At 40.5% G+C, this 20,947-nt stretch overlaps 1 protein-coding gene across 1 annotated transcript in view; it reads right to left on the bottom strand.

The window, feature by feature from the left end:
* LOC126937935 (contactin-associated protein-like 3) overlaps window positions 1-20,947 on the bottom strand; it is a 235,546-nt gene that overhangs the window by 199,201 nt on the left and 15,398 nt on the right. Inside the window, exon 2 of the mRNA XM_050761826.1 lies at window positions 9,604-9,714. Coding sequence (XP_050617783.1) covers window positions 9,604-9,714 — 111 coding nt within the window. The remainder of the gene's footprint in view (window positions 1-9,603; window positions 9,715-20,947) is intronic.

Genomic DNA, 20,947 nt, shown 5'->3' with positions numbered 1-20,947 from the left:
ATGGAAGAAGCACTTTCTGCATAATTGTTTCTTTAAATGCAATTCCAACCCACAGGGGGCCTCTTTTGGACAAGACTAGCCAAGTTACAGATGAAGAAACAGGGTCTCAGGGGTCAGTGAGATAGCCCTCTTTGATCTTGGGAAATTCTGAAGGAATTTCTCATTTCAAAATAAGAATAAATACTTTTTGCTAAAGGGAGGGGGAGAAAATTCTTCAGGTCACCTTCCATTTTTTTCCTTATAAACAAATTACAATCAGTTGACCTCAGCCTGGCATTTTGATTAAAAATAACCCAAGATAGGACTGAAAGAAAGCACCAAGAAGAGTGTTTTATCCTAATCTTAGAAAGGCATATTCATATGACAACCAGCGTGAGAAGCAAGCAATCGGAATTACAAAAAAATAAACTTTAAACTGAAACTGCTAATATAATATATGCAGAGGAGACACAGAGCAGCAAACGCACAAATAAATGTATATCTTTAGCCAGCATGTGAATGATACCCCAAAACGGCTGAGTTTTCATCTCAGTCATGGAATAACTTTACAGTGTTTATTAATTGTTGAAATTGTCTAAAATAAAAGATTATAATTTCACAAATTCATTTGACACAGACACAGCTATAAGCACATGAGCAGAGGCCTAAGGAAAAAGGTAAAACTAATTCACCTATGTCTATATTTGTCAACTAAACAAAGCATCGATCCATTTATTGTAAAGTATAATAAAACTAATGACAATCATTGCATAATTAAGTTGCCTCTGAAAGCCAATTATTGATCATGGAGAATACCAAGTTCTACAATTGTATGTATACATCATATAAAGGTTTCATTTCCTAATATAGATCATTCATTATTTATTTCAAAATGTTAAGAATTTACTATGTGCTAGTGTACCATTTGAATTCTCATAGTTTAAACATTTATATTAATTTAAAATAATTTAAAATTAACTGTCAGTTTTTCAAAATTTTCTTTTTTTTAAATTATACTTTAAGTTCTAGGGTACATGTGCACAACGTCCAGGTTTGTTACATATACATACTTGTGCCATGTTGGTGTGCTGCACCCATCAACTCGTCAGCACCCATCAACTCGTCATTTACATCAAGTATAACTCCCAATGCCATCCCTCCCCCCTTCCCCGTCCCCATAATAGGCCCCTGGTATGTGATGTTCCCCTTTCAGAGTCCAAGTGATCTCATTGATCAATTCCCACCTATGAGTGAGAACATGCGGTGTTTGGTTTTCTGTTCTTGCAATAGTTTGCTGAGAATGATGGTTTCCAGCTGCATGCATATCCCTACAAAGGACACAAACTCATCCTTTTTTATGGCTGCATAGTATTCCGTGGTGTATATGTGCCCCATTTTCTTAATCCAGTCTGTCACTGATGGACTTTTGGGTTGATTCCAAGTCTTTGCTATTGTGAATAGTGCCGCAATAAACATACGTGTACATGTGTCTTTATAGCAGCATGATTTATAATCCTTTGGGTATATACCCAGTAATAGGATGGCTGGGTCATATGGTATTTCTAGTTCTAGATCCTTGAGGAATCTCCATACTGTTTTCCACAATGGTTGAACCAGTTTACAATCCCACCAACAGTATAAAAGTGTTCCTATTTCTCCACATCCTCTCCAGCACCTGTTGTATCCTGACTTTTTAATGATCGCCATTCTAACTGGTGTGAGATGGTATCTCATTGTGGTTTTGATTTGCATTTCTCTGATGGCCAGTGATGATGAGCATTTTTTCATGTGTCTGTTGGCTATATGCATGTCTTCTTTTGAGAAATGTCTGTTCATATCCTTTGCCCACTTTTTGATGGGGTTGGTTTTTTCTTGTAAATTTGTTTGAGTTCTTTGTAGGTTCTGGATATTAGCCCTTTGTCAGATAAGTAGACTGCAAAAATTTTCTCCCATTCTGTAGGTTGCCTGTTCACTCTGATGGTAGTTTCTTTTGCTGTGCAGAAGCTCTTTAGTTTAATTAGATCCCATTTGTCAATTTTGGCTTTTGTTGCTGTTGCTTTTGGTGTTTTAGACATGAAGTCCTTGCCCATGTCTATGTCCTGAATGGTATTATCTAGGTTTTCTTCTAGGGTTTTTATGGTTTTAGGTCTAACATTTAAATCTCTAATCCATCTTGAATTAATTTTCGTATAAGGAGTAAGGAAAGGATCCAGTTTCAGCTTTCTACTCATGGCTAGCCAATTTTCCCAGCACCATTTATTAAATAGGGAATCCTTTCCCCATTTCTTATTTTTCTCAGGTTTGTGAAAGATCAGATGGCTGTAGATGTGTGGTATTATTTCTGAGGGCTCTGTTCTGTTCCATTGGTCTATCTCTCTGTTTTGGTGCCAGTACCATGCTCTTTCAGTTACTGTAGCCTTGTAGTTTAGTTTGAAGTCAGGTAGCATGATGCCTCCAGCTTTGTTCTTTTGGCTTACGATTGTCTTGGCAAAGCGGGCTCTTTTTTGGTTCCATATGAACTTTAAAGCAGTTTTTTCCAATTCTGTGAAGAAAGTCATTAGTAGCTTGATGGGAATGGCATTGAATCTATAAATTACCTTGGGCAGTATGGCCATTTTCACAATATTGATTCTTCTTATCCATGGGCATGGTATGTTCTTCCATTTGTTTGTGTCCTCTTTTATTTCACTGAGCAGTGGTTTGTAGTTCTCCTTGAAGAGGTCCTTCACATCCCTTGTAAGTTAGATTCTGAGGTATTTTATTCTCTTTGAAGCTATTGTGAATGGAAGTTCATTCATGGTTTGGCTCTCTTTTTGTCTGTTACTGGTGTATAAGAATACTTGTGATTTTTGCACATTAATTTTGTATCCTGAGACTTTGCTGAAGTTGCTTATCAGCTTAAGGAGATTTGGGGCTGAGATGATGGGGTTTTCTAAATATACAATCATGTCATCTGCAAACAGGGACAATTTGACTTCTTCTTTTCCTAATTGAATACCCTTGATTTCTTTCTCTTGCCTGATTGCCCTAGCCAGAACTTTCAACATTATGTTGAATAGGAGTGGTGAGAGAGGGCATCCCTGTCTTGTGCCAGTTTTCAAAGGGAATTTTTCCAGTTTTTGCCCATTCAGTATGATATTGGCTGTGGGTTTGTCATAAATAGCTCTTATTATTTTGAGATATGTTCCATCAATACCGAATTTATTGAGAGTTTTTAGCACGAAGGGCTGTTGAATTTTGTCAAAGTACTTTTCTGCATCTATTGAGATAATCATGTGGTTTTTGTCTTTGGTTCTGTTTACATGTTGGATTACGTTTATTGATTTGCGTATGTTGAACCAGCCTTGCATCCCAGGGATGAAGCCCACTTAATCATGGTGGATAAGCTTTTTGATGTGCTGCTGGATTTGGTTTGCCAGTATTTTATTGAGGATTTTTGCATCGATGTTCATCAGGGATATTGGTCTAAAATTCTCTTTTTTTGTTGTGTCTCTGCCAGGCTTTGGTATCAGGATGATGCTGGCCTCATAAAATGAGTTAGGAGGATTCTCTCTTTTTCCATTGATTGGAATAGTTTCAGAAGGAATAGGTACCAGCTCCTCCTTGTACCTCCAGTAGAATTCGGCTGTGAAGCCATCTGGTCCTGGACTTTTTTTGGTTGGTAGGCTATTAATTATTGCCTCAATTTCAAAGGCTGCTATTGGTCTATTCAGGGATTCAACTTCTTCCCAGTTTAGTCTTGGGAGAGTGTAAGTGTCCAGGAAATTATCCATTTCTTCTAGGTTTTCTAGTTTATTTGCGTAGAGGTGTTTGTGGTATTCTCTGATGGTAGTTTGTATTTCTGTGGGGTCGGTGGTGATATCCCCTTTATCATTTTTTATTGCGTCTATTTGATTCTTCTCTCTTTTCTTCTTTATTAGTCTTGCTAGCGATCTATCAATTTTGTTGATCTTTTCAAAAAACCAGCTCCTGGATTCACTGATTTTTTGGAGGGTTTTTTGTGTCTCTATCTCCTTCAGTTCTGCTCTGATCTTAGTTATTTCTTGCCTTCTGCTCGCTCTTGAATGTGTTTGCTCTTGCTTCTCTAGTTCTTTTAACTGTGATGTTAGGTGTTAATTTTAGATCTTTCCAGCTTTCTCTTATGGGCATTTAGTGCTATAAATTTCCCTCTACACACTGCTTTAAATGTGTCCCAGAGATTCTGGTATGTTGTATCTTTGTTCTCATTGGTTTCAAAGAACATCTTTATTTCTGCCTTCATTTCGTTATGTACCCAGTAGTCATTCAGGAGCAGGTTGTTCAGTTTCCATGTAGTTGAGCGGTTTTGATTGATTTTCTTAGTTCTGAGTTCTAGTTTGATTGCACTGTGGTCTGAGAGACAGTTTGTTATAATTTCTGTTCTTGTACATTTGCTGAGGAGTGCTTTACTTCCAACTATGTGGTCAATTTTGGAATAAGTGCGATGTGGTGCTGAGAAGAATGTATATTCTGTTGATTTGGGGTGGAGAGTTCTGTAGAACACTATTAGGTCCGCTTGGTGCAGAGCTGAGTTCAATTCCTGGATATCCTTGTTAACTTTCTGTCTCGTTGATCTGTCTAATGTTGACAGTGGGGTGTTGAAGTCTCCCATTATAATTGTATGGGAGTCTAAGTCTCTTTGTAAGTCTCTAAGGACTTGCTTTACGAATCTGGGTGCTCCTGTATTGGGCGCATATATATTTAGGATAGTCAGCTATTCCTGTTGAATTGATCCCTTTACCATTATGTAATGGCCTTCTTTGTCTCTTTTGATCTTGGTTGGTTTAAAGTCTGTTTTATCAGAGACTAGGATTGCAACCCCTGCTTTTTTTTGTTCTCCATTCACTTGGTAGATCTTCCTCCATCCCTTTATTTTGAGCCTATGTGTGTCTCTGCATGTGTGATGGGTCTCCTGAATACAGCAAACTGATGGGTCTTGACTCTTTATCCAATTTGCCAGTCTGTGTCTTTTAATTGGAGCATTTAGTCCATTTACATTTAAGGTCAATATTGTTATGTGTGAACTTGATCCTGTCATTGTGATATTAGCTGGTTATTTTGCTTGTTAGTTGACGCAGTTTCTTCCTAGCATCAATGGTCTTTAAACTTTGGCATGTTTTTGCAGTGGCTGGTACCGGTTGTTCCTTTCCTTGTTTAGTGCTTCCTTCAGGATCTCTTGTAGGGCAGGCCTGGTGGTGACAAAATCTCTAAGCATTTGATATCTGTAAAGGATTTTATTTCTCCTTCACTCATGAAACTTAGTTTGGCTGGATGTGAAATTGTGGGTTGAAAATTCTTTTCTTCAAGAATGTTGAATATTGGCCCCCACTCTCTTCTGGCTTGTAGAGTTTCTGCTGAGAGATCTGCTGTTAGTCTGATGGGCTTCCCTTTGTGGGTAACCCCACCTTTCTCTCTGGCTGCCCTTAACATTTTTTCCTTCATTTCAACTTTGGTGAATCTGACAATTATGTGTCTTGAGGTTGCTCTTCTCGAGGAGTATCTTTGTGGCCTTCTTTGTATTTCCTGAATTTGAATGTTGGCCTGCCTTACTAGGTTGGGGAAGTTCTCCTGGATGATATCCTGAAGAGTGTTTTCCAACCTGGTTCCATTTTCCCCCTCACTTTCAGGCACCCCAATCAGACGTAGATTTGATCTTTTCACATAATCCCATATTTCTTGGAGGCTTTGTTCATTTCTTTTTCCTTTTTTTTCTCTAGACTTCTATTCTCGCTTCATTTCATTCATTTGATCTTCAATCATTGATACTCTTTCTTCCAGTTGATCGAGTTGGTTACTGAAGCTTGTGCATTTGTCACGTATTTCTCGTGTCATGGTTTTTATCTCTGTCAGTTCGTTTATGGCCTTCTCTGCATTGATTATTCTAGTTATCCATTCTTCCATTCTTTTTTCAAGATTTTTAGTTTCTTTGCACTGGGTACGTAGTTCCTCCTTTAGCTCTGAGAAGTTTGATTGACTGAAGCCTTCTCCTCTCAACTCGTCAAAGTCATTCTCTGTCTACCTTTGATCCGTTGCTGGCGATGAGCTGCGTTTCTTTGGAGCGGGAGATGCACTCATATTTTTTGAATTTCCAGCTTTTCTGCCCTGCTTTTTCCCCATCTTTGTGGTTTTATCTGCCTTCGGTCTTTGATGCTGGTGACATACTGATAGGGTTTTGGTGTGGGTTTCCTTTCTGCTTGTTAGTTTTCCTTCTAACAGTCAGGACCCTCAGCTGTAGGTCTGCTGGAGATTGCCTGAGGTCCACTCCAGACCCTGTTTGCCTGAGTATCAGCAGCAGAGGCTGCAGCAGATAGAGCATTGCTGAACAGAGTGCTGCTGTCTGATTCTTGCTCTGGAAGCTTCGTCTCAGGGGTGTACCCGCTGTGTGAAGTGTGAAGTGTGAAGTGTTGGTTTGCCCCTAGTGGGGGATGTCTCCCAGTTAGGCTACTCAGGGGTCAGGGACCCACTTGAGCAGGCAGTCTGTCCCTTCTCAGATCTCAACCTCCATGCTGGGGGATCCACTGCTCTCTTCAAAGCTGTCAGACAGCTGTCAGACTCCACTCAGAGGTGGAGTCTACAGAGACAGGCAGGCGAAATTTTCAATTAGTGTCAGAAGAAGTTACAGAAAAAGGAATAACAAACATATGTTAAAATAATTAAATGGTTTCAATGGCACATCTTGTTTTTACATGTAATATACCACAGATTTCTTCTTAGCTTCAAGTGATGCAATGTGAAAGGTGCAGAAATGCACACTGACCCTTAGTCTCTTAAATTTACAACAGGTTGGCCAGGCGTGGTGGTTCACGCCTATAATCCCAGCACTTTGGGAGGCCAAGGCGGGTGGGTCACGAGGTCAGGAGATTGAGATCATCCTGGCCAGCATGGTGAAACCCCGTCTCTACAAAAATACAAAAATTAGCTGGGCGTGGTGGCGGGCACCTGTAGTCCCAGCTACTTGGGAGGCTGAGGCAGGAGAATCACTTGAGCCCGGGAGGCAGAGGTTGCAGTGAGCCAAGATTGCGCCACTGCACTCCAGCCTGGCAACAGGGCAAGACTCCACCTCAAAAAAATAAAAAAAAAAAAAAAAGAATTACAGCAGGTCACTTTACCCTCAAACTAACCAATACCATGTTAGAAGCTGTACTGAAATTATAACTATGAAGATGTGGAAAGCAAAAACATATTCAATTAGTTACAATCCCATCTGTGCAATATTCATGATAGTGCATTTTTGCAAGTTGAAAGTAATTCTGGATTATACTTCATAACTTATGAAATCTTTGGTGGAAAAATTGAGTCTTCCCCATTAAAGGGAATTAAATAAGTTCCTTATAAAAGTGCATTAACTTGTTTGGCCTATGGGTTCCTCATTTAGTGGCATGGAAGAACTAGTGTACGTGTGGCATCCAAGAGGCGTGAAGAAAGACACCTCCAAAAAGTCCATTTTGATCCCTTACACTGGGCCAGACGGGATGCATAGCTACCTTCTTCCCCTCTCACCCCTCAGGCTAAGGCTTGAGCTGTTTCCATGGCATCTTCCCATCACATTGGTACAAGGCACCGGGCTGCACAACTGGGAAACTACTTGTTTTCTGCCTACTAATTTTCAGTTCTGAGATCTTGACACTCCACTGGAGAAAGGCTTTAACGTCTGAGACGGGGGTCATTATTTGTTAGTTTAATTATTTATGATCAGAACATTTGTTCAGTCACTCTTCCACAGACCATTCTGAAACTAATAAAGGATATTAAAACACTAGAGATAATCTATAGCCTTCAATAAATCACTCCCAATTTGGAACTCCGTTGATGAATACTGCAGGCTACCATGAGGGAGAAGAAAAAAGTCAAAACCAATTAAAAAAAGCAACAGCAATGAATTTGTAACAAACTCAGTTGGTAGCTAGCTAAAGTAATAAAATAGACCTGTTTTCCTAACTTCATTAACATGAAAATAAATTTTATTAAGATTGATATCATGCTTTTTTGCATGATGGATTACAGGAACATGAACTAAGAATAAAAATGATCCCTATGATAAAGAATGCCATAGTCATGTACTTTAGGACAAAATATGATTTGACATCAAGAAGAGCTATGGCTTGAGACTACCCTTGTTTTCCTTTATCCCCTGTGCCCAGGCTTAGTCACTGTTTCAATGATAAAGACCATCCACGGAGTCTCTGCAGGAATAAAATCTAAAGGAACAAAACAGAGCCCAAATCTCTGCAACAAATGAAATCACAGACTTAAGAAAAATAAAAAGAAAAATGAAAACTTAAGTTGCTCATGCTTCATAACCATACTGCCTATAACAAATGCCAGAACATATTTATTTGGTCCAATGTATAATGCACTAAATGTGCTTAAATACAGAAAACACCAAGAAATGCAACAGGGAGTTAAAAAAAAAAAAAAAAAAAAAAAAAAAGAGGCCGGGCGCGGTGGCTCACGCCTGTAATCCCAGCACTTTGGGAGGCTGAAGAGGGTGGATCACGAGGTCAGGAGATCGAGACCATCTTGGCTAACACGGTGAAATCCCATCTCTACTTTAAAAAAAAAAATACGAAAAATTAGCCAGGCGTGGTGGCGGCGCCTATAGTCCCAGCTACTCAGGAGGCTGAGGCAGGAGAGGGCGTGAACCCGGGAGGCAGAGCTTGCAGTGAGCTGAGATCGCGCCACCGCACTCCAGCCTGGGTGACAGAGCGAGACTCCATCTCAAAAAGAACAAGGGCAATAAGAAAACAAGAAAGCATAATTTCATAAAATACAGTGCATACTTTTGAATCTTTTTAATATACGCCTACAAATACATTTTATTAATAGTGTAAATTTAATTTCCTCTGAGAATTTATTCAAAGACATTCCACCTGAGTTTGTGCTCAGAAAATGCCAGGATGATTCCCTGTCACGATGTATTTGGTGTTTAAAGTTCCCTCTAATTTACACAGCAAGACCACATTCAATTTTCTGCACTTCTGCTAAAGCATATGTAAAAGAAACACAGTCCTCACGAGATATGTTTACAACTATGAATGGAATCGTCACAGTGGAGCATGAATAAACCATCACATACTTACTTCTCTACAGTAGATGCTAAAGAGAGAATCAAGTCCACCATAATAAGAAATAAACTAAGAATTGTAGTTAAAACATAATAAAAATCTTTTTAAACGCTTCTTTACTTTGCCTATTTTCTCATCCAAATAGGAATAATTAAATAATCTGGGGCAACAAAATGTATACTGTGGCAGAAAAAAAGAATCCAAGGTAAAAAAAAAAAAGGACATGGCAGAATCTAAGGCCTTTCACAAATAATACTCAGATATTGCAAGGGGTATACAAAGAGTTCAAATACTGACAAAGTCAGGTGTGACTCATTCAAGGCACACGAAGATTGTACCAAGGGAGACCCGGCAGGACCAGGAAGCCGAAGTGATCAATTTATTCCTGTCAAATACATTCTTGGAGTTTCAAACGTGAACAAATATGCTTATTCGGAATTTTACTTCCTTCTGCGAAGTATTAATCAATTATAATTATTTTGTTAAATGAAAATCCAATGAGAGTCACCAAGGAGCAATACAGGGAAAAAGGCAGACTCACCATCTCTTCGATTGAGCCTCGAAAACCCAGGGCCGTGGCTGCTGGACAGCTCTGAGGAGCTGCTGAAGGATGACCTAGGCAAGGCAGACGCCAGTGGAGCATCACAGTCAGCTGCCGGGAAAAATACCATGATATGGTTAACACGCAGATTGCAGCCTGGGAGAAATAATAGTCCAAAAATATATATGAATATATTCTAGGATGTATGGCAATCATCACTCCATTTTTAATTCTTTTACATTTTTAAAATTTACATTGCACTATAATTTACACAGAGTAAAATTCCAGAGAATGTATTTAATTTTTTAAAAGCGTACAACTCTATTTGTTTTGACAAATGCATTCAGCCATGTAACCTCCACCATAATGAAAGCACAAAACAGGTCCATTAGCCCTCAAAGTTCCCTAATGTCCCACATTTTCTCAATTCTGCAGGATGTCTGGGTGCACCACCCATCCAACACGACTTTAAACTCAATTTGATGCTTAGGTTCTTTAGGTACACACACACAGAGGTAGTGTGAATTCTGTGCCCAAACCTCAAGAGCGGCTAGAAATTCTCACAGTGCCCCTGCACAGAACCTGTGGGGGATGAGACAGGTGAGGTGCACCAGGTATTCAGGTCAGAGTTTTCAGTGCGTGAAGCCAGGACCCAGGAAAGGCAACACCTGCAGTGATGAACTAAATAAAGCCCACCCTGCAGACCTCTTCAGAGGGAATCACTGGGGGACATTTGCCTACAGGAGATGGAGGCTCCTCCTTTTTGCCTGATAACTTGAGCACTGCAGGAACATGCCCTGCCCTTTCCAACCCAAGGACCCCTGCATGTCACCCTCACCTCAGGGTGACTATTGCTTCAGCTCTGTTCTAAAAGAATTGCTGGGGGTTAAGTAGTGTTTGACCCATATCACCTTATTTGTCATAAGACCATAAGGACCCTCAGAGCCCTCCTGCTCCTGGTGTTCCCCACCGTCAAACTTGAGGAGCCCCTGGGACCATTCCCACCTTGGGTAGCTCTGTTCCCATGTGTAACCATGGGTAACAGAAGCACCCCAAAGGTTACCTCTCAGTCCCACAGTCCAATCCTGTAATCATTGTACTTTCAGGCATGTCATATATTTTCTCATAAAAAGGGTACCTCTTCTAGCATGGTTATTGATCTAATAATGTTAGACTTAAGTTTTCTGTCACACATTAGGATATTTCTGTGAAAGAGGAACGTTACACCTTGAATATATCATTAGATGATTCTGAACTGCATATTTTGTATACACTTTTTTTCTTTGTGAGCAACTTGTTAAGTCACAGAAAGAAAGAAACCAGAATTAACTAGATTCCTATGACTCAGCAAAATGTCAACTATGTTCAGTGAGATAGATAAGAGGTAATTCAGGGTCTCTCCTGATTTGTTTGGTTGAGTACATGATACTGCAACAACAGAAAGAAAATTAAGTGCACATAATTTGCCTAGTGAATATCATTTCATAAAGAAATACTGGAATTATAACTGCTTTTCTAAAAGCATGCATTGCCATGAAGACAGTGACATGTCTTTAAGACATGACAAAAGAAAAACTCAGTAATTCATTGTGAAGCGCCTATTCTACAATAGGGAAAACAGTATTTCATTGCTTGGTAAAACATTCAGAGTATCTGACATAGAAACATTTTTCTATATATTCCGTATAAGTGACAACGTTACATTTATATAGATGAGTCAGACACTGGGATTTTTTCCACATAAAGAGCAGCATAATCTAGCTAAGAAATCGCATTTAACATCATTAGCATGAAGAGCACCCCATATTTTCACACAGCAAGAAGCCAATGAAATGTGCAGAGCTGTTAAGAAAGGTTTGCTTTCTCTACGGTTTCCTTAAAGTGTCCCCCTCAATGTTTATGCCACAAGAGAGGCTTTCTCAATTTCCCCAGCACACACGCTCTCTGGATAACACTGTGTAGTCAGGATTCTCAGATGGCAGCAAATATGCTTCATAGTGGACTAAGAAAAATAGATAAATACGAATCCAACTGGCTAAGAACTTTACTTACATTTTCTAAAAAGGCATTTTAAAACTGTGAAGAAGCTAAAGTACAAGAAGGCAACTAAGGCTCTGCTCCATCTATAGACAAGTCCCACACGGCCCCGAGTGGGCACAGCAGGATCCAAGAAGGAAGGACATCATTCAGGAAAGAGTGGCTCCTAAGCCTGTCTGCCTGATGTTTTTTTCTCTTGGTTCTTCTGGGAAAGAATAAAACAAATCCAAGGACATCTAAAGCAATACTGACATGCTTTGGATAAAATCTGTTCTTACATTAGAAAAGCAAGATAGCTGTTCTCATGATACCTCTGTCCTGCAGTATCATGCAATGCATCAAACAGCACTGGGCGTTCCACCTGTCCCTGGGATTCCTGGCTGACATGTCTAACTCTCTCTGTGGAATCATGAGCTCTTGAAGGCACAATAAAGTCTTTCCCAACTTTGTGGGCGCTATACCTAGCACAGAATCTGAAAGATAGCACATGCTCAATAAACTTCAACTGAATATTTACTATGTAAAAGAGAATTATTAACCAATAAATTTAATTAAACTTAATCTTCCTAAGCTAGCAGAGTACAATTTATTAAAGTCCAAACACAAACACAAGAGGCCTAGAGCTGTTATCACAGATTCACATCTCTAATAAAAATAATAACCAGATCTCAAGAGAATGTTCTAAATAGGTGTAATAGATAATATTGCTATTCTTTCCCTTGGTTTCTCCCTAATTAATTTTCCAATTGTGTGTTTCACGAGTTTCAGATGATTTCCAATAGGATTAAGGTTCAAATATAAATCTGTAAAGACAGCTGGAAACAAAATTACTGAAATTTTCCATTTCGCCTTTGGAAAATTCAAGAGTCAATAGCATGTGTTTGCCAAAGAGTCACCTTGTAATGAAGAAAATATCTGGCACAGGCTTGAATAAATCTTGCCCTTTAGAAAGGCAATAAATTCGGACGTGGTGGCTCATACCTGTAATCTCAGTACTTTGGGAGGCTGAAGCAGGTGGATCACAAGGTCAAGAGATTGAGACCATCCTGGCTAATACGGTAAAAACCCCGTCTCTACTAAAAATACAAAAAATTAGCTGGGTGTGGTGGCATGTGCCTGTAGTCACAGCTACCCAGGAGGCTGAAGCAGGAGAATCGCTTGAACCCGGAGGGCAGAGGTTGCAGTGAGCCGAGATGGTGCCACTACACTCCAGCCTGGGCAACAGAACGAGACTCCGTCTTAAAAAAAAAAAAAAAGGCAATAAATTTTATAAAATAAAAGAACATATCCAGTACCTAAGTTTATTGTTTTTTCCCTATCATTTTGAATTCTGTGAACACTTTCTTCCTAGAAAGAATTGTACACTACTGAGATGTAGAGGCGAAAATACGGTGGGCACCCCACAAGTGTTACAGGGGATGGATCTCCCTCTTCCTCAGCTTATTTGGAAATCTGGTTAAGATTCACTATATTTCCATGTGCTTGGCTCAATATAGATGGTTCCAGCGTCTTAATGTGCTGTTACACGTATTGATTATTTCATATTTATTCTCACCATCTAAAGGCAGAGATTCATTGCTACACAGGTGAATTTTACATTATTGTTCTCCTAGAAGATCATGGTTGAAAATGATATAAAATGTTTTATTCAGGGTTATTTTATATCTGTTCAAAAATGGTGGACTTCCTTAAAAATCACATGTGCTGAACTGGGTAGCAGCTGGATTCATACTAAAACTTGCAGGTTTGAAGAAGAAAAGCATTTGGAAAATGCAGAGAATAAACACAGTATGAGGTGGTGACTCAGGTGAAGGCTCAACAATGGCTGAGAGAGAGGTAGAGATAAACCCATAGGGGAACCCACCTGCTACCTTTCATGCAGCCACCTCAAGTAACAACCTTGAAGATGCATGGCAGACCAGAGAGTTTTAGGCTCATTGCACTTTCCTAGGCTTGTTGATTTAGTCTCGGTGATTAGCTCTGCCTAGGTTCCTCCCTCCCCACTCTATGGTCTTGATTTGTCCCCTGACCCCTGCCTGGCATCACTCTTAGCTTCCCACCTCTCCTTGACAAGTATTCCCAGCATGCTTTGTGATTCCCAGCATGCTACCTATGAAGGATTTGGGACAGAAACCATTTCTTAGTATTATGTTCATGAAAGACAGCAGAAGGTTAAAATTAGCCTATGGGCTTCCTGTATACAAATCAACATTGCATTCACAGATCTGCTCATATAAGACAATTTTTATGACATGAATATGAAATGATTAAAAAATAAATTTGAGGAATTGCCCTTACCTAAGACAGAGATGATACACTTTTCAAAACAGCATTTCATTTCAGTATATTAATTCTTGCACTTATTTAATAAAAGTGTATTGAGCACCTACCATGTGGAAAGCATCATGGGGCATAAAGAGAGACATGGTTCTAGGTTCAAGAAGTCCAGAATCTAACATGGGAGGGAGATGTGTAAATATCTGTTATAGGAAATAAACAGAAGAGCAAAACACTTAGATACTAGGGAAGCATCTTAATTGCTTAGGAACAAAACCAGCCTCTGAAAGAGCAAACACTACTAGGGTAGAGATGTGTATAAAAGTGCTTCTGGAAAAGATAAACATAAACCATGCATTTTCAAACAGCAATTTGTTGCTTTGGGATCTGATGATAAGAATGAAGAAAAAAAAAAAAGAACGCATGGATGATACACGTACAGGTTTTGTCCGTATCTGCAGAGGAAACAGGAAAAGCTGAAAGGCGGGGAGACAACTGACCCCATGGGGAGGAGCTTTACGTTCAAATAACGACATCTTCTGGCATCTCCAGATGGAGCTCTGAATTCATTATAGTATTACTTAAAGGACTTTATTAAAAGATCAAACCACACTGCACTTGTGGTTGAATGCCTTTATCAGAGATGAATCTTACCGTGTGTTAGGACAGGCTGACAGTGGCTCCCAAAGATGTGTCTATGCCCCAATCCCGGGACCCTGTGAAGGTTACTTTAGAAGGTAAGGTTCTCCAGATGTGATCACAGACCCTAAGTTGAGGAAATTATCTTGAATTATCTGGCTGAGTCTTAAATACCATCAGAACTGTCCTTGTAATAGAGATAAAGGTGAAGATGAACAGAGCCCCACACAAAAGAGAAGAGGGTGTGGAGATGGAGGCAGAGGCCAGAATGAGGCACCCACAAGGCGAGGCATGCGGGCAACCACAGGAAGCCGGAAGAAACAAAGAATGGAATTCCCCCTAGAGCCTCCTTAGGGAGTGCGGCCCATCTTGATTTTGGACTACGGATACTGATGCGGAACTTCTGGTCTCCAGACTATGACAGAATAAATCCTGTTGTTTTAATCTACCAGTTAGTGGTCATTTTTCACAAGGGCCATAGGAAATGAATACACTGTTTATATGGAATTGCATATTTGATATTTTAGGGGAAATGCAGGAGAGTTCCATTGAAAATAGGATTAACATCCACTTTGAACCGCACAGATACATAATTCGTTCGGAGAAGGGCTTCGAGACGCTAAACCACTCTGCCAGGCTGTGGCTCTGCCCGTGCTCGGCGGCTGCACTTGCTCCTTACTGTGAAAGGAGCTAATCACTGTGTCGGTGGAACCTAAGGATGGAAGGAGAGGGGAAGGGGCCGCAGAACTGCTAATATGAGAGGACAGCACCTTAACCAGCTTCAAATTATCAGAAAAACACAAAGCCTACTAGTAAAGAGTTCAACAGTTGGTTACTGTGTTATCACAGAGATATAGAAAACTTATATATTCTAAAAAAAAAAAAAAAAAAGATTCCTGTCCTTCCTCAGACTGTCTCGATTAGGTCAAATTCACTAACTCCACAGCAGGCTTCTCTCTGGTTCCACACATTGAGTCAGTACGGAGGACGGCCTCGGGAATCGAATCACAAACAGGGAAGGCGGTGCCCATACCTTCTGCGAGCCCCGTCTGGATGTTCATCTGGATACAGCGCTATTCTATTCTTCCCATTTTACCACCTGTCATTTGAGTTCTTAATGTACCTTAACATTGTCTTAATGAGTTCCATAAAGCCTTTATTTAGCAGGTACTGGAAGTCCATCTTGTTATGGATCTGAATTGATCCATGCATTGCTATCTAAAGGGAATGCTTCAGAAAAGCACACTTTACACACAGTGAACATAAGCAGCGATGGTCAGTGTAAAAATCTACTTTCTTCCACATAAAAACTTCTGTTTTACATGGTCTTAATCTCCATTCGATTATCTTCAGTCACTGCTTTCCCTACATCTCACTCCATGGGGTATGAAGGGGGCTCACTCTACCACCTGGGGCCAGCACAGGGACACGACTCAGGCCTGGCAACTGAACGCCATGCCTGTCCCACTGGAAACGACTGGTTCTGGGATGGTCAGGAAGCCCACGCTGAATGAATGACAGCAGAACCTGGGACTTTCGGCTTGAATTCCTGGGAGAAATACCCATTCATTCATTCAACAAATAGTTGTTGAAAATCTGTACTGTGCCAGGTGTTCCCCTATGTTCTGGGGATATAACCACAAACAACAGAAAAAGTCTTTGCTCCTGTAAAGCTTATCCTACTGAGTAGAATAAACAAATAAAGGTATAATATCTGCAGAACTGAACACTGCTAAGAACAGACATAAAGAAAAACAGTCACACTTCTAAGATGCTAAACGGTATGCCTGAAGGCACGGCATAGACAGAGCTGCCCATGTGCAAGAAGGAAAGAGGCAGATTGCTGATGAAAGAATCTGATTACCTAAATGCAGCCTGGCTTGAATCAAGACACTCTGATTCCCCTTATTGTTCAGGCCTATTTGATTTGAGATTTTGGTCACCTGCAACTGAAAAATGCTCAATAAGTACACTGTCCTGAGCCCCCACCCTTATCTTCCCTCTACAGCCAACATATTGCCAAGGATTACATGCTTTTTGTGTGTATATGGCAGCTTTTCCATTATCATTATCATCATCTCACTCTAGGTCCTCATGTTAACAACCTAACCAAACCTTATAGCCAGTGTTTACTTATTGATTGTCCCCAGCTGCACACACACACACACCTGACATATCACCATAGCAGAAACGGTTTTAAACTATTGCTGAGTACAAGTCACACAAACAGCCATATCAACCAGCTCCAGTGGATCCCCACTGCACCTGTCATGAAATTCAAATTTCAGGTCCTGGCATTCAGTTCCCTCCACCATCTGTTTCCTGTCCTCTCTGCACTACAGCCGAATCCCCTACACATTTCTCAGATGTGCTTCCTCCTTTAATCAGAGTGGTCTTCTCACTGTTTCCTGAATGTAGGATGCAGGCACCAACGCTCCTTGACCGCTCACCCGATGACATTGCAGCCCCTCCTGTCTGCGAGTTCTCATCATTTATTATCTTCGGGGCTCAACTCACATTTTGTCTCTGCTCTGAAGTCTTCTCACATGTGTGAAGGCCACAGTAAGGTTTACTCTTCTGAAATACTGAGGTCTGTCTCATGGGAAATGAATTACACCTCTGGAGAAGGAGCAGCACCTCACTCACGGGGAGCCACACAGCAGCCACGTGCAGCGGCAGATGGGGTGAGAGGGTACAGGAGAACCTCACTCCCCAGCGAGGAGCCTTGCTTGCTGACTGATGATTCTGGGGTGAGGAAGAGACACTGGCATGACCAGCTGATGAGTGTCTGGTTCCTGGGACGTGACAGACAATTCCTACAGTCTACCTGTGGGAACAGATGAGGCTTGGACGAAGACACAGGGGAACAGGTTTAAATTCTATAAATTACTGGGTAGGAACAGAAGAGGGTAGGAGATAGGGGTTACATTTTGTCTCTCTTTCCAGATGTCATTTTGACTTGTTAAAGAAAACCTAGTATAGGAACACTGAATACCTCCTGACACTGGTGTTTTCAAATGACTTACGGCACTACAAATATCAAGTTATAACAACAGCGTACCAATTTTAACATAGCAGGACCGAGGACTTTATTCTATGAGAACTACAAAAGACACAACACAAATGAAGAGCAAGAGGTAACTTTACATATTTTTTTTTTTTTTGGACGGAGTCTCGCTCTGTCGCCCAGGCTGGAGTGCAGTGGTGCGACCTTGGCTCACTGCAAGCTCCACCTCCCAGGTTCACGCCATTCCCCCGCCTCAGCCTCCCGAGTAGCTGGGACTACAGGTGTCTGCCACCATGCCCAGCTAATTTTTTTTTGTATTTTTAGTAGACACGGGGTTTCACCATGTTAGCCAAGAAGGTCTCAATCTCCTGACCTCGTGATCCGCCTGCCTCAGCCTCTCAAAGTGCTGGGATTACAGGTGTAAGCCACCATGCCCGGCCAAGATTACATAAATTTAAGCATCTTAATTTGATGATCTACTTTACAATAAACACAAGGACTATTTAGACATGTGGAGAGATGTAGGAGATGGGATGGAAAATCTACATATGAGAAGATAATGGACAAAAAGACCTGCTGGGTTAAGATGAGACAATGGGTGTTAAATCCAACAAACACAGCTCCAGAAACACAGAAGGGATTCAACGTAGATCAGCTCCTTGTCCCTGAGGAAGTTGGATAGATGGTCTTGTTCTCTTTCTTTTTGTTTATTTCTAAATTTCTTGCTATGTAGTTAAATTATACTTCTGTGATAAACTGAATACCTATTTTTAAACTACAGATTTTTGGCTAAAGATAAAAGTACATAATATGAGAATAAGATGAACCTATTTTTTCTGAGACTTACTGCTAAGCAGAAAGAGAGGAAACCAAGTAACAAAATTAAGTCCTGCAGAAAGACATCAGACACGACAGAGAAAACATATAACAACACAGGTGCATACAATTTAAAAAGAAAATCATGTAGAGATGTTATAACTAACAATTGTTATTATGAACGTATCCACAGCTATGGGAATGTAAGTGACAAAGATGGGCTGTTAATAAAGAGCAGTAAATGATTTTTCCATGGGTACAAAAAATAGAAAAAAATGAAGAAGACCCAGTATTTGATAGCACAACAAGGTGACTATAGTCAATAATGACTTAATTGTACATTTTTAAATAACTTAAAGAGTGTAATTAGATAGTGTGCAACTCAAAGGATAAATACTTGAGGGGACGACACTCCATTCTCCATGATGTGCTTATTTCACATTACAAGCCTGTATCAAAGCATCTCATGTACCCTGTCAATATCTACACCTACTTCGTAACCACAGAAATTAAAAATACTAATAATTCTTTCTATGCATCTCTGAGAGTTGACAGAATTAGGGTCTGAATAAGAACACAAGGTATGAGAAGAATATGGCTTCTTCCCAAGACATGTTACAGAGAGATGGAAAGAAGACTGTGTTAAACTAATAACATCTTAAAGGGACCTCATGACCTCACAGGCCAGAGCAGGCTACAGAGTATCTGGGTGCTGAAGAAAGAGAACTTCAGTGATACTGAAGTAAGAGTTAAGAGATGCACTCCCATTGCATTCTGAAGAGAGATCCCAGCAAGACCACTGACATCAGCTAGATTTTTTTCAGCCCAAAGTAATAAACCTGCAAATTATCAGATCCTGTTCACTACTCTGTACTTGGCTCTAATACGGTTAGTAAGGGGGCAGTATCAGAATCCTTGAGAAAATAACCAGAACATCTTAGAATTTATTGTGCCCAAGACAATAGATAAATGTTCACTTGAGACCTCAAACAGATAATTTCAAAACTTTAGGAAAACAGCAGGCATTATCCCACGGCAATATGTTTTATGTCTGAATTTTAACTCTATTATTTCAAGCTATGTGTGTCACTGTAGAGGCAGCTTCAACTTCAATTTTTTAACTTAAAAAGATACGCGTATTTAGAACACAATGGGAAATGTTACATGATACTACCTTGTAGACCTCCGAGCAACCACTACACAAAGAGACACTGTTGTTATGAATAAAGACAACATCGGTCATCAAATGTGAAAAGCTATCCAAATGAAATCCAGAAGAAAAAATTCCACTGAAGAAGAGAGAAATGGGCAAAGTAACCAAAGAAAGAATATTTACAATGACGCCGGGCACAGAGACTCACGCCTGTAATCTCAGCACTTTGGGAGGACGAGGTGGGCAGATCACAAGGTCAGGAGTTTGAGACCAGGCAGGCCAACATGGTAAAACACCATCTCTAGTAAAAATACAAAAATTAGCTGGGCATGGTAGCCGGCGAATGCAATCCCAGCTACTTGGGAGGCTGAGGCAGGAGAATTGTTTGAACCCGAGAGGCAGAGGTTGCAGTGAGCCGAGATCACACCACTGCACTCCAGCCTGGGTGACAGAGCAAGACTCCATATCAAAAAAAAAAAAAAAAAAAAAAGAATACTTATAATGAAAAGGAACATTAAAAGGAGGCAATACAAAGCAAAGTGAATTAAACCCCGGAACAAATTAAGACTTGCAAAAATTGCTAAATGCAATCAGAGATTTTTTTTACACTCATAAGAGAAACCAGAAGAAGCTGCATTCTTTTGACAAAGCTCATAAGGATAAGAAAATAGAAAGACAGGTCCAGTTCCAAGATGGCCAAACACGAACAGCTCCAGTCTACAGCTCCCAAGGTGAGTGACACAGAAGACAGGTGATTTCTGCATTTCCAACTGAGCTTTGAAGACAGTAGTGGTTCTCCCAGCACGGAGTTTGAGATCTGAGAACAGAAAGACTGCCTCAAGTGGGTCCCTGACCCCCGAGTAGCCTAACTGGGAGACACCTCCCAGTAGGGGCCAACTGACAACTCATACAGCCAGGTGCCCCTCTGAGACGAAGCTTCCAGAGGAAGGATCAGGCAGCAACATTTGCCATTCTGCAATATTTGCTGTTCTGCAGCCTCTGCTGGTGATACCCAGGCAAACAGGGTCCTCCAGCAAACTCCAACAGATCTGCAGCTGAGGGTCCTGACCGTCAGAAGGAAAACTAACAAACAGAAAGGACATCCACACCAAAACCCCATCTGGACATCACCATCAGCAAAGACCAAAGGTAGATAAAACCACAAAGATGGAGAGAAACCAGAGCAGAAAAGCTGAAAATTCTAAAAATCAGAGCACCTCTTCTCCTCCAAAGGAACACAGCTCCTCACCAGCAATGGAACAAAGCTGGACTGATAATGACTTTGACAAGTTGAGAGAAGGTGGCGTCAGACAATCGGTAATAACAAACTTCTCCGAGCTAAAGGAGGATGTTTGAACCCATCGCAAAGAAGCTAAAAACCTTGAAAAAAGATAAGATGAATGGCTAACTAGAAT

Source organism: Macaca thibetana, chromosome 15 (genome assembly GCF_024542745.1).
Source record: "Macaca thibetana thibetana isolate TM-01 chromosome 15, ASM2454274v1, whole genome shotgun sequence".
NCBI lineage: Eukaryota > Metazoa > Chordata > Mammalia > Primates > Cercopithecidae > Macaca > Macaca thibetana.
This window is presented reverse-complemented; position numbering and strand designations above follow the sequence as displayed.